Source organism: Condylostylus longicornis, unplaced genomic scaffold (genome assembly GCF_029603195.1).
Source record: "Condylostylus longicornis isolate FDR11 unplaced genomic scaffold, ASM2960319v2 ptg000022l, whole genome shotgun sequence".
In the NCBI taxonomy this organism is placed as follows: Eukaryota; Metazoa; Arthropoda; class Insecta; order Diptera; family Dolichopodidae; genus Condylostylus; species Condylostylus longicornis.
The window spans coordinates 5,835,072-5,849,233 of NW_026577991.1; the positions used below are offsets into that span (position 1 = coordinate 5,835,072).

General features: G+C 23.2%; 2 protein-coding genes across 2 annotated transcripts; one reads left to right on the plus strand and one right to left on the minus strand.

Moving 5' to 3' along the window:
- Positions 1 to 8,322: 8,322 nt before the first annotated feature.
- LOC129606877 (heat shock 70 kDa protein 14) lies at positions 8,323 to 10,286 on the minus strand. Its single transcript, XM_055517492.1, has 4 exons — positions 10,085 to 10,286; positions 9,710 to 10,034; positions 9,302 to 9,646; positions 8,323 to 9,240 (listed from the first exon to the last, which is right to left on the minus strand). The coding sequence occupies exons 1-4, from the start codon at positions 10,142 to 10,144 to the stop codon at positions 8,411 to 8,413; spliced, it is 1,560 nt and encodes a 519-aa protein (XP_055373467.1). The 5' UTR covers positions 10,145 to 10,286; the 3' UTR covers positions 8,323 to 8,410.
- A 921-nt stretch (positions 10,287 to 11,207) lies between these two features.
- Positions 11,208 to 13,714, plus strand: LOC129606731 (E3 ubiquitin-protein ligase CBL-like). Its single transcript, XM_055517238.1, has 6 exons — positions 11,208 to 12,251; positions 12,366 to 12,656; positions 12,745 to 12,861; positions 12,930 to 13,054; positions 13,114 to 13,235; positions 13,302 to 13,714. The coding sequence occupies exons 1-6, from the start codon at positions 11,701 to 11,703 to the stop codon at positions 13,437 to 13,439; spliced, it is 1,344 nt and encodes a 447-aa protein (XP_055373213.1). The 5' UTR covers positions 11,208 to 11,700; the 3' UTR covers positions 13,440 to 13,714.
- Positions 13,715 to 14,162: the final 448 nt, after the last annotated feature.

Sequence of the window (14,162 nt, forward strand, 5' to 3'; positions counted from 1 at the left end):
TTCATTGCCAAGGTTTATGAATTTATAGACTTACCCATAACAGCGAATTTTTATTTAAATAAAAAAATAAAGAAAAATACATATATTTATTTTTTTTTTTACCATTCAAATACACCAAAACACCACTCAATTTTTCAAGCTCTAAACTATAAAATCATTATGTATATACATATGTATATATTAATAGTGTGTGTATGTTTGTTAATGCATATTTATACGGGAATGGAAAATGTGATATTTATGTATAAAACACTCTTTTGCCTTATAATAAATAATAAATATGTAAATATTTATACAAACATACATATATTATTATAAAAGCATTTTAATATGTAAGTATGTATAAATATGGAAAAAGTATAAAGAAAAGAAAAGTATAATAAAAATTATTGTGTATATGGTGACTATAGTGAGTGAGAAAAAATATATGAAAAAATAAAAACAACAAACGCAGAATAGAAAAAGAAAAAAGCGATTGGCTCAGTTTTTGTTTTTTGTTTTTTTTACAACGAAAAGAATAAAAAATGAAAAATAAAAAAAGAAAAAAATTGAAAATAAAAAGAAAATTTTTTGAACTGAATTGTACTTTAATTTTTTTTTTTACACAGAAACTTGAATGCTTGTTAAAAAAATGTAAAAAAAAATATCAAAATGAAAATGTTGCTGCAACAAAAAAAAAAAAATGAAATACTCATACTCTATACAAATTATATGGATATACAAACACTCACACTTTAATATAATTTCATATTGTTGCTGTAAAAATTTTAAGCTTAGATTTTCTTAGTTCACATAATTATTTATTATACTTTTAATACCATTATTAATAGTATGTGTGAATGTAAATATTTTAACACAATATAAATTTAATATATGGGTATATATAATAATAACAAAAAGAAAAAAAAATGAGAGGAAAACAAAAAAGAAAATTACAAATTTTTTGTTTTTTGTTTTTTTTTGTTTTTTTTGAACAGTAGATATTTTGCTGCTTAAGCGGTAGCAATTATGGTAGCAAGCAACAAAAACATGAGCAACAATAATATAATGTATTAGAAAATTTGTATATATAGAAAGAGAAAAATTAAATATACAATATGTGTTTGTATATATTTGTATGTACAGGTTGATTCGGAATGATATATACAGCAAAATATATCACAGTTGATGGAGATATGGCCTTCAAAATCTTGAACTGAAAATGATTTTTTTTTTTCGTATATCTTCTGTACCTTAAAAGACATTTAACATTTTACGACGTTTGATAGCTTAAATTGAAGCTTAAGAAGCTCGTCAATATTTTGTAAAAGAAAATTTTCAAAGAAATTGATGCGATAATAAATATAAAATGAAAAAAATTGAAATTTTTTAGAGTTTGAATGCTTATGTTTTAAAAAAATGCAAAAAATACAAAAAAAAAAACCTATTCTTTTCGGAACCATGCATCTACCCTTTTAAATACCATGCGCATTTCGGAAGCTCTTAAGAATTGGTACCCATTACGAAACAAAAGTTGTACCATTCGTGTTTTTCATCCGCCAACCATTGATATATGTTGTTGTATATCTATCTGAAGCACCCTGTAAGTATGCACGATGTATGTCTATGTACAAAATGTGTTTAATGAAGGCTTACGCGGTATTACAATAAAATGGAAATTTTTTAGAGCAAATTTTTATGAATTTTTTTACATTATATTTTGGTTTACAATTATTACAAATATACCAAATTCAAATTTGTTTGTTTGGTTTTTTTTTTTTCTGATTTTATTTTGTTTTGTTATACTTATAATTGTTCGGTTTTGCTGTATAGACGTATAATGGACAGTTAATAATGTTGATCGATATATATATAGGTAAATAATTATTATATTATGCCTCATATATGTATACAGAATGCAGAATATAAGACGGTAATGATGTGGGATGCCATTCACACACAATGAAATTAAAACCACTTACATATATACACCTCTCTTCTTCTGGCAACATTTGTATGTAAAATTATAAAATATTCGTTCCGGAACTTAATTTTTTTTTTTTTTACCTAGATTAATCACATTTTTTAATTGTTTTTTTTTTTAATTTTTGAAAATTTTTTTTATTTTTTATTTTTTTATATATAAAAATTAAAAAAAAAAAAAAATCAATTGCAATTAAATTAAATTAGGTTTCATTTTAATTTTAGGTTTAAAGGAAGAGTTCAGGCCGTAGAAAAGGTCAATTGAATAACAGAAGGATGAACTTAAATGCATTTTTATCAAAAATGCCGTTGATTCCTAAGAGATGGGAAGAAAACCAGAAAATGAAAGTAAATAATAACAATTATAGAAATTATTTTGAAAATTTTTGAAAAATAGATCAAAAATTTTTCTTTTATAAAAAAAAAATTGCATAATTGTAGGCAATCATCAAGAATAAATTTTTCTGATGAAATTTTGAGGGCCGTGTTTCATTATATAAAAAATTATTATTTTATTTTTTTGCTTTTCAATTGTTCGGCATACTAGCTAGTATTTAATGTAAATTATAAAATTTTGGATAGTAGATTAAATTCAATATTTCATTGGAATTTTTTAATATCTATTAAAATTATTTTAGATATTATAGCCGTGTCTGTACATTTCTTATATGAATAATTGAACTTACGGATTAATAATATTCAAAATTTGATTAATTTTCAAACAATTGTGCTTACTTATATGATTATTTTTTATCAATTAATAAATTTTAAAAGATATTAATTGTACAAAACCAAAATATACAAAAAATTTAATGAAAATTTTCTGGAAAAAATTAAAATTCATAAAAAAATTAATAAAAATCATATAAAATTTTTATTTTAAAAACCAACCATTAAATTATTAGACTATAATTATTTACGCAAGTAAATTACAAAAATTACAAGAGAGAAAAAAAAAGAATTAATATTAATTGTGCGTAATTATGATTTTCTTAAACAATGTATATACTAATAAAAATAAATATTTCACTATATATATACAAGTATACAAGTATACAATTAAAATAAATAATTAATAAATGCTTTAAATTATAAATATTGCATTGATTTTTTGATTTCTTAATATTGTAGCGTGCTTTTTTCATTTTTTCATTTATACACAATAAAAACGAAATTAATTTAATAAGTTTAGATAAATTAAGTCATAAATTTTAATAATTTCATCTTAAAAGTGCTTGTGTATTTTAATATTTATTCAATTTTGGTTTTGAATTTTGAAGTTTACTGCTAAAATAAGACTATACTATATTAAACTATATGTAGAATATTTTACTTATTCTAGTAAAAGATTGAGAAATTTAATAGTTTAGGAATTTTAATAATAATAACAGTATAATGAAAATCCTAAAAAACCATAAATTCTTACTCGATTCAAATAATTTTCAAAAAGAGCATTTTATTACAATCAAATCCAATGTACTCCATAATGCGGATTATAATTACAATAAAATATGCTTGTAGAATTAAAAAGCTAATAATTCTCTTGTAAAATAATGTAGGTAATAAAAGATTTACACATTCTATATCAGTTAATAGACCAAATATCAAATAAACTTAATTATAAATTATAAAATTAATAAAAATTCCTCTATTATAGAGGAAAATTTCAAACTTAAATAATTAAAAAATTAAAACTTTATTAGAATAAGATAATGAAATAAATTATTTAATAAAATTTTAAGTAATAAATTATAATATAACATTTAAATTATCTACACTATATTATGCCTAATTAATTTTTCAAAAAAAAAAAAAAATTTTGAATTTCCTAAAACATCACATAACTATTACACAAAATATAAAAAATAATCATAAATAATTGAAATTTAATAGACCATTTTACCGGGAAAATTTATTTAATTTTTCTTTAGAAATTTTATTTAAATTACAAATTAGCATTTAGTTGAAAATTAATATTTATTTTGGTGTAAAATTTCATTATAGTAAATCAGAATTTTTAACATTGTATGTAAAATTTTTACATACATATATACACCCGCCTCAAAATATATAAGGTAAAAGTATTGTAATATTATATTACATTACATATATATATATATATATATATATATATTCACATTTAATTATGAACGCGATAACCTATTTGAGAAAGATTATTGTAGGAAAATTTTTATGTACTTTCCTAATTTAACATCATACACAAAAATAATAACAAAAATAATAACAAAAAAAAAAAAAAAATTAAAAAATCGTGAAACTTTCATCTGAAAATTTCATATAATTTTTGCCTAAAGGTATAAAATATAAATTTGAATTTAAAATTTATTGCATTAAAAAATTATAGTAAAAAATCATAGAAATTAATATGTAGGTACACACATATTTATACATACATACATACAAATTAAATATTTTGTTTTTTTGGTGAAGCAAATCGTTCAAAAAAAAAAAAATTTAAATACATAATTTTTTTTTTTTCAATTTTAACCAAAAATAATATTGTAAAAACACTTAAAATTTTCTTTTTTGGTTTTATTCTCTTTATATTTTACAAAATTATCATAAAAATATTATATTTATATTGGTAAATCATAAAATAGACACTGTCTGGGTATTTTTTGTAGAGAAATTAAAATTATATAGAAAATATAATTTTATATTCATATACAGTTGAACACTCTTATATATATATAACATGCATATAAGCAATAAAATTCTTTATACGCACATGTAATTAGAAAAATTCTTCATACCTATTCTATTTGTTACGCTTAACTGCAACTCATTTAATAACACGAAACTTTGACAAGGACAACAAATAGTGTCTCATCATACAAAGATCTTCTGATTATATAAACACAAATTTTTGATAAAAAAAAATATGTGTTGAACCATCTGGACCGAAACATAGAAAATATTAATTTATGTTCAATATAATAATTATTATAATATACTCGTATATAATATATATTATATGTTCTTATTGTCATTGCTATTAAAATTCTGCCGGAAAGATTGTGTATACAACCAGGTTCCACTGTATATAATTATATCAAGTTTTGTATATGCACTTGAAAATAGCATATTATGTACCAACTTTTTTACAATAATTATAATTTGTAAAATTTCAATACATACATACATATATTATTGCAAGTCTGTATTATAAAAAATAATAAATAATATTCAATTGAGATAATTTTGGAGAATTTCGAAAAAAAAAAATCCAAATTTTTTTTTTAATGCAAAACATTTTTAATATTACAATTAAGTAATTAATTTTTTTTTTACTCCTATAATCTTTACCTAGGTAATATGTAATTTTAAAAATAAATTAAATAGATTTTCCATCTTACTTGTACTATATTGTACCACCTTATTGTACTATATGTACTATAGTAATAGCGTATAGTACTATAGCAAGTACTATGCGTCAACACGTGCGTATTTCACTTGTGTATGGTATAATTATTGTTGTAGTACTAGTATTATTATATAGCAAATACGTCCGTGCAGAGTTCCTAATGCAAATGAATTATAATTCACCTTTAATTTATCAAACAGACAGAAATTTTAAAATTCAATCGAAAATTACAATAGCTACAACTTAATAGCTACAATCCATCCGAAATTAATTAATCTGCATACACAAAATGTATTTATGTATACATGAAGTTCAAATATGTGTTCTAATAATTTTATTGCAAAAATATTTTCGCTAACCATAAAATTCAGCAAAGAGCGTTATATTTATTACCTTTGGCAGACTTTATTAGTGTGAGAATACAAATTTGTATTTTTTTTTTGTTTTTCTTTTTTTGTAAAATGAAAAGAAAAAGGAAAATCTAGGAAACTACATAAATAATGACACGATAAACCTATTGACTTTGAAACCTTTTTTTTTTTTTTTGTTCTTTTTATCTTCACCTTAAATTACTTACAATAAAGAAAGAAGAAAAGAAACCAAAAATTTATATTTATGTATGTATGTACTATTGTACACAAAGTTAGTTTTATTAAGTATGAACATATATATATATATATAGTTTAAAAGAAAATAATCACACAAAATAGATAGAAATAGTTTGAAAATTCTTTTTTATGTTAATAACGATAAAAAATTTTAATAGGAAATTAGCTCAAGTTTACTGTCGTCAAATAAAATTTAGATTATAATGAATAGACATTTTTTTTGTGTAAAATTTTCTTCAACGTAATTCCAGTATTATACATATTATGTATGAATGATTTTATTAATTACTTTCTAATATTAAAAGAAATGAAAATTACTCTTATATTATAGATATAAAATTGCAACAAATAATTCTTAACTTTGTTAGAGTTAAGCTTTAGTAAATATGATAATTTAAACATGCTTGTCTATAAACATATATTATGTACATATGTATATGAAATTGTAAAATAGATTCAGGCAAAATGAATTCACTGTTATAAAAAAAAATGTAGGGCGAAAATAATTTTGTTTTAAAAAATCATAAAAATTTATGTGACGAGCAAATGTACCAAAAAAAAATAAATATTTTACATAGTTAAAAATAGATATTTTACATAGTTATATTAAATAGTTACAAAACCAAGGTGATATACCAGTTAAAATAGAAGCTAAACTAAGTATAATTTAAGGTAAATTGAAATATATTCATAAACTAGATAGCGCATATATGTTAATCACAATTATATATGCCTGCATAATTTAATTTTTAAAATTTTCAGATCAAAAAGGACTAAATAATAAAAAGATAATAAATACATATATAAAAATATATTTGCATGAAACATTTATGATATTATCATACTATATAATATGTACCAATGGTGATATTGAAACTACAATATAGTATTAATTGAATAATGGTCAATAAAAAATGATAATATTGTTGATAGCAGGTTTATAGTGTCCATAGAGAATAAATTATATAATCCATAGAGATTTCAAATCAACTAATTCAATACAATAATCATTTATATAATAATTTTAATAAATTTTATAATTTAAAAGCTTAAAATATATTAAAATTTAAATTATGTACTATATTTTGGTTTATAGAAATTGATAAAATGTATATAAATATGTAAACAATAAAAATATGTAAAATATAAAGCCAATAAATTGCTTTTTTTTTTTTTTTAATTGTTAAAAATTTTAAACATTTGTTAGATACAAAAATACAAAAATTAGATACAGATACAAAAATAACAGATAGTACCTGCCTACATGTAAAATTTTCTTTAAATGCAATTTATGAATTTAATGATTAAATATGATTTAAGAATAACGAACGATTTAAACAAATGATTTTCCATAAATCTATCAATGCACTATTCAATAAACCATTAGATAAAACTTGTTATTAACAGAATGCCAAAGTCAGTTATTTAATTTATTAATTGATCATATCGACATAGGTAATTTTAAAAGGTTATCTTTCTCCTAAAAGTAGGCCATAAAAAATAACATTTTCTTCTGTAACAGGAAATGTTAACTTGAGTGTTGTAAAAATGTTTTACATTAATAATCTTTTGTATTATGTAATTAAATACATTATTTAAAATATCCAATGAGAAATACATATTTTTTTTTGTGTGAACAAAAAATCAAAATTATCAAATTCAAGCAACAAAATTACAATTTTAATTACGTTAAATTAAATTTTTTATAAGCTTATGTACCTATAACGTTAAGTGATAAGTTAATTCTGAAATTGAAGAAATATTTTACTAATCCATAATACCACTTTCTTTTTACATTTTTTTTTTACTTTTAATTTGATTGAAATGTTATTCAGTAAGTTGAATTACTGTTTTTCTTTCTGTTTTGTTTTTTACTTACTTCTTAATATCGGTCAATTGTCAATCGGTGAATAAGAAACATATAAATTTCTAAAAAAGAAAAAAACAAGAGCATAATAATTAAAGTAACATTTAAAATCAACATTTACGTACACACATACCTATGTACCTAAATATTTGGATCACTTTTAACAAAAAAACATTCGAATTGACTTTTTTTATACCTACATATTTCTTTAATTGACCTTAATAATCTATACCTATAACTGAATAGAATTTTATAGTATAATAGATTTATAAGGATTAATATCAAAAGTGAAGTTTATTGTAGTAAATTCTATCTATATGATATGTACATACATACATATAGGTATGTATAAATCCAAAACTTTTCAATGGCCCTTTTTATTGATACATCTTACAATCTACTATCGATTACATGTATATATATACATGTATACATATAAAATGTATACACACATATATATGTATGTAAATAAAAAAATAAATTTTATTTCTTAATTTGTTATTATTGTTTGTCTATTTGATAATTTAATAAAATTAAAATTACTTTAACATTATAATGCATTTTTCAACTAATATTTTACAATGTATACTATTTTTTTATTTGTTCTTCTTTTGATTCAACATCAGCTGGTTTAATATTAATAACAGGATGTTTTATATGTTCATCATTAAGCTCAATACTAATTTCAAGATGAAATTTACCATCTTTAGATTTTAAATCATTTACTTGTATGTCCTTCATAAATTCACCACATTGTATACTAAAGGTAACAGCATTATTTTCTACTGTAGATGGCAAAGGATTACTTTCAGTTACAAAAATTCTAAATACGTTTGGTACAGTCATTCCTTTTTCGCATAAAATATCTTTCTCATTTAATTTATTAGATTTTTTATCAATACCATTTTCTACAACTTTTGTTGTATCATTGTGCCATATATAAATATTTTCTGGTACAATATAAATTTCTTCCGTATTTTCTAAATCAAGATGATCTGGATGAATGAATAACGATTGTCGTGCACAGCCAATAGCGACAACTTCATCGGGCGCAAATTTAGTATTTACGTTTGCATCAGGAATCAAAGAATTAATTAATGATTGTATTTTTGGTATTTTCAGTGTAGCTCCAGCTAAAATAATTTCATCAATTTTACGATTATCTTCATTTACTTCCTTAAGAGCACTTGTTAATGTTGAAGAATAATCATTTAAAAATGGTTGCATAATACTTTCGTATCTAGCTCTTGTCAATTGCATGTTGAAATCGACACCATCCATAAGCGAATCTATATAGACTTGAGTTGTTGGCATGCTTGTTAAAATATGTTTACAATTTTCAGCTGCACTTGTTACTTTTGCTTTCGATCGCCGACTTTCATTTGGATCTAACTTATTTTTTTTGTAGAATTCATTGCCTAATAAAAAAATTTAAAATCATAAAAATAATTGATCATAAACAATTTTCAAAACTATTACAAATAAAATCAGCTAAAGCAGAAGTAATTTGACTTCCTCCGATATAAAAAGGTCCAACGGTTTTAAGAACAGTATAAAATCCATCTCCCAATTCAAATAAAGCCAAACTTGTACATAGTCCTCCAGTTTTTATATAAAGAACTATTTTAGAAGAAAGCTTCTCATCCTCTGCCATTTCATACGCTAAGACAGCAGCAGTTGGTTCTGTAATAATTTGAGCAACGTGAAATCCAGCTTCGTCCGCAGCTTCAGACAAAATTTTCCAGTTTCTATGTGGGTAATATTCTGGTATTGACAATACAACACTAGGATGTTCTTCATGTAAATGACATTGTCTAGCTAGTTCTATAACAGCCGAGTATTAAAAAAAATAGTATTACGATACAAATAAAACAAATATTTAGTTACCAAAAGTAGCCTTAAAAAACTCCACACAAACTTCGTACGGTGATAAGGTTTTGTGTGGTTTCGTTTCACCTTGTTTGATAAGCTCATATTCCTTCACTTCATTATTAAATTTGCACGGTATTAGTTTTAAAGCTCTTTCGATTTCTTCATCTTCCAACTCAGGCCCAAATAAAAGAAGATTATTAGTAATGCCTACTCCTGGTTTAGCTGACATTTTTTGTTTTGCCGTAACACCCACTTCAATCTCAGATTCTTCGCAAAATAAGCAAGCGGGGCTTACGCGATCCCCTTGCTTATTAGCTATCACTTCTATTTTACCATCCTCCTACAAAAAAAAAAGATGACAAACTATTACATTACTATAGAAACACTTACCTTAGCATAGGCAATGCAAAAAGTGCTGTTTGATATTTTTACACCAAATCTAGGCCACATATCTCTTGAACTTAATTATCACAAAAATCTCAATATTAAAGTTTTAATTTACAAATTTAACAAAATTAATTTAAAAACAAAGTTAAACCTAATTTTCATAAAATTGCCGCAAAATGCACCAATCAACGAAAAACAAGTAAAAAAAAACACATGTGGAAATGTCACTGTCAATTTCAAAAAAAAGAAATATGTACATATTTCAATATGGACTTCATTTCAGAGATGTAACCACATAAGAAAATTAAACGACGGCGCTATAATTATTAACAATTTAAAAATAATTTGACTCTTGACAACGTAAAAGTATAATATGTCAAAGTTAAAAAAACTTGTGGAAAAAAATAAGTAATAATTATTCATGAAATCAAATATTCTCACAATATAAAATTTATTCGTGAAGGGAACCCATTAATCTAAGGGTGATATTATTTTAATATTATCTCGAGAAGGGGCCGTATTGTAAGTTATACAATATTTTAGAAATCCATTTCAATAGACTTGTTTTTAAATAAAGTCATCTTCAGTAACCCTCCAGCGAATTTTTCTTCAGCAACGAAATTCGAATAATTTAATTGAATTGCCATTCATCTGATGGAGAAATTTTACAAACAATTCCTCATTGAATAATACCATTGAATAAAAAAATCTTCCAATATGTAACATTTTTAAAAATGAATTTTTTTTTAAATGAAGTAGAAAATATTTTTTGCCTCTTTCATATGCTTGCTAAATATTTACATATTCTTTTGACAATTCTTGACAATTGTCGGATCCGCAAAATAGCAATTTAAAGTATTTGAAATGTTTTAAAATTTGAAAAAATAATTCAATTATCTTTCCTGTTAAAATTTTTTTTTTTGATATTTTATTAATTAAAATTTCATATTTTTAAATATTTATGCGATGCTTCCTTGACATGGAAACTTATAAAATATACTTTCTTATATGAATTGTAAAGGGAGACGTCAAATTAAATGGAGTCATCATCATTATAATACTAAATGTCAACTGTCAAATTAGTTTCATTCAATTCAATTCGGAATAAAAAAAATCAATTCCGAATTTTAAGTCGGGTGTTAAAAGTTACTTGTAAAAAAATAATTTAATTTTAAGATTATAAAAATGTCCCAGGACGTAGTAAAAGTGTTTTTTTCAATAAAATGATGTTTAAATAAATAAAATTTAATGAAGTGAAACTAAAATAAATCGAATTGGTTAAAATAATTGTGTTAGAAATTGCCAGAGGTTTTCATTTTTTTTTCGTAAATGACACTAACACATTCACGTTGTATAATGTGCAATTTTGAGAAAAATTTATTGAAAATTCAAAAAAAAAATATTTCACTAATGTAATATAATCAATTCAAATTGGGATTATTTTAAAATACTTTATGTAATATGCTTTTTAATAATTTTGTTTGCACCAAATTATTTTACTGAAAATTTTTGGTAGTGTATTAGTGTATCCAATTAATTTTCAGTGTTAAGAAAATTTCATTGAGGTTTTTTAACTGTCAGACACCACCGAAAGGCAAAATTTATTTGATCCAGGTAAAATGGCGACAAGTCGTAGTACTCGAATTCAACAATCAAAAAATATTACTAGTTCAATATTATCAAAACTACACGGAGCATTTTCTGATGCCTGTGGCCCACAAAAATTATCTACAGATAAGAAAACATTAGATAAAACATGGAAACTAATGGATAAGGTAGTTAAATTATGTCAACAACCAAAGATGAACTTAAAGAATAGTCCACCGTTTATATTGGATATTCTACCGGACACTTATCAACGCCTTAGATTAATTTATTCGAAGTATGAAGATCAAATGCATATTCTACATTCAAATGAGCATTTTAATGTATTCATCAATAATTTGATGAGGAAATGTAAACAAGCTATAAAATTGTTTAAAGAAGGCAAAGAGAAAATGTTCGATGAGAATTCGCACTATCGAAGAAATTTAACTAAATTGAGTTTAGTTTTTTCACATATGCTTAGCGAATTGAAAGCAATTTTTCCTAATGGTATCTTCGCTGGAGATCAATTTAGAATTACAAAAGCTGACGCAGCAGAATTTTGGAAAATCAATTTTGGAAACAGGTAGGAATACTTTCCTAAATGTAAACTTCTAAATTAGTTAATAATGTTCGTAGTAAAATTTATGCCTGCTTTCCAAAAGAATTATTATTAAATTCAAATTTATTAAAATTTTAGTACTCTAGTCCCATGGAAAATTTTTCGGCAAGAATTAAATCGTGTTCATCCGATTTCCTCAGGCTTGGAAGCTATGGCGTTAAAAACCACTATTGATTTAACGTGCAATGATTATATATCAAATTTTGAATTTGATGTGTTTACAAGGCTGTTCCAACCATGGGCTACACTTTTAAGAAATTGGCAAATTTTGGCAGTAACACATCCTGGATATGTAGCATTTTTAACTTATGATGAAGTTAAAGCACGTTTGCAGAGGTATATCAGAAAAGCTGGTAGTTATGTTTTTAGGTAGGTCCAAAAATATTTTTTGTCTAAATTTCACCAATTGTTGAAAATGAAATGTCATCAGGTATTTTAATGAATCAAATTATTTTAGACTATCATGTACCAGATTAGGACAGTGGGCAATAGGTTATGTTACAGCTGATGGTGAAATTTTACAAACAATTCCACAAAATAAATCACTATGTCAAGCGCTACTAGATGGTCATAGGTAAAATAAGAAGTTTCAATATAAAACTTCATATTTCACATATTCACTTTACATTTATCTTGTTTTAGGGAAGGGTTTTATTTATATCCTGATGGTCAACCTAATAATCCAGATTTGTCATCTGCTGTTCAAAGTCCAACAGAAGATCACATAACTGTGACGCAAGAACAATATGAATTATATTGCGAAATGGGTACAATTCTTAAAATTTGCTATAATTTAAATATATTTAATGCGTCTAAAACTTTCCAGGGAGTACATTTCAGTTATGTAAAATTTGTGCAGAGAATGATAAGGATATTCGAATTGAACCTTGTGGGCATTTACTTTGTACCCCATGTTTAAATGCATGGCAAGTTGATTCAGAAGGCCAGGTTCGTAATTAAAGATTATTAATTAAAAGAAAATTTTATTGATATTTTATTTTATTTTTTTTATAGGGATGCCCATTTTGCAGAGCAGAAATTAAAGGTACCGAGCAAATAGTCGTAGATGCATTTGATCCAAAAAAGCAACACAATCGAAATTCAACCAGTGGTCGACAACAAAATGTTGATGATGATGATACTGAGGTATAGTTTATGCATTCAGATTAGATAAAAAAATTTTTCTTTTTAATAAAAATATATTTAAATTTTTTTTGTTTTGTTTGTTATAAAACTTATTGCTTTTGTTTTGAGATGTTTAAAAACAAAAGAAAAGAACAAAATTTAAAAAAAAATTTACCTTTTTAATTGTTTTTCTTTTCACATAAATTAAATAAAGAAATTCAAAAATTTAAGTTTAGTTAAAAAAATAGATAAAATAAATTTAAAAAAAAATTAATAGAAAAAATTTACGTTTCGTGTTATAAAGATAAATAACATGTATTTTTTTTTTTATATACGATATTAGCGTTCTTATAATATTTACTTATTCAATATATGTATTTAATAAATATATATTGACAAATATATTATTATACTTTTTGAATATTGTCATTTCATTAGATCATATTTTATTTTATTTTTGTATATTAAAAGTGATTGCTTTATTTATTTATGAAATCGCACATAAATTAATCGCATTTTTTCATTTACTTATCATTAAATTAGATGACTTTAATCATATGTATGTATATGTATGTTGGAAATTCATTGAAAATATTTCATTTAAAATTTCCAAAATTGCATTGTATTCTTGACATTGTCTTGAATATTTAATGTATTTAACTATAAGCGTTTAAGTAGTATATAATAGTTATTATCTTTTTCATATTGGATAAATTGTAAAAGTTTAAAATTTAAAAATATAAATTTATT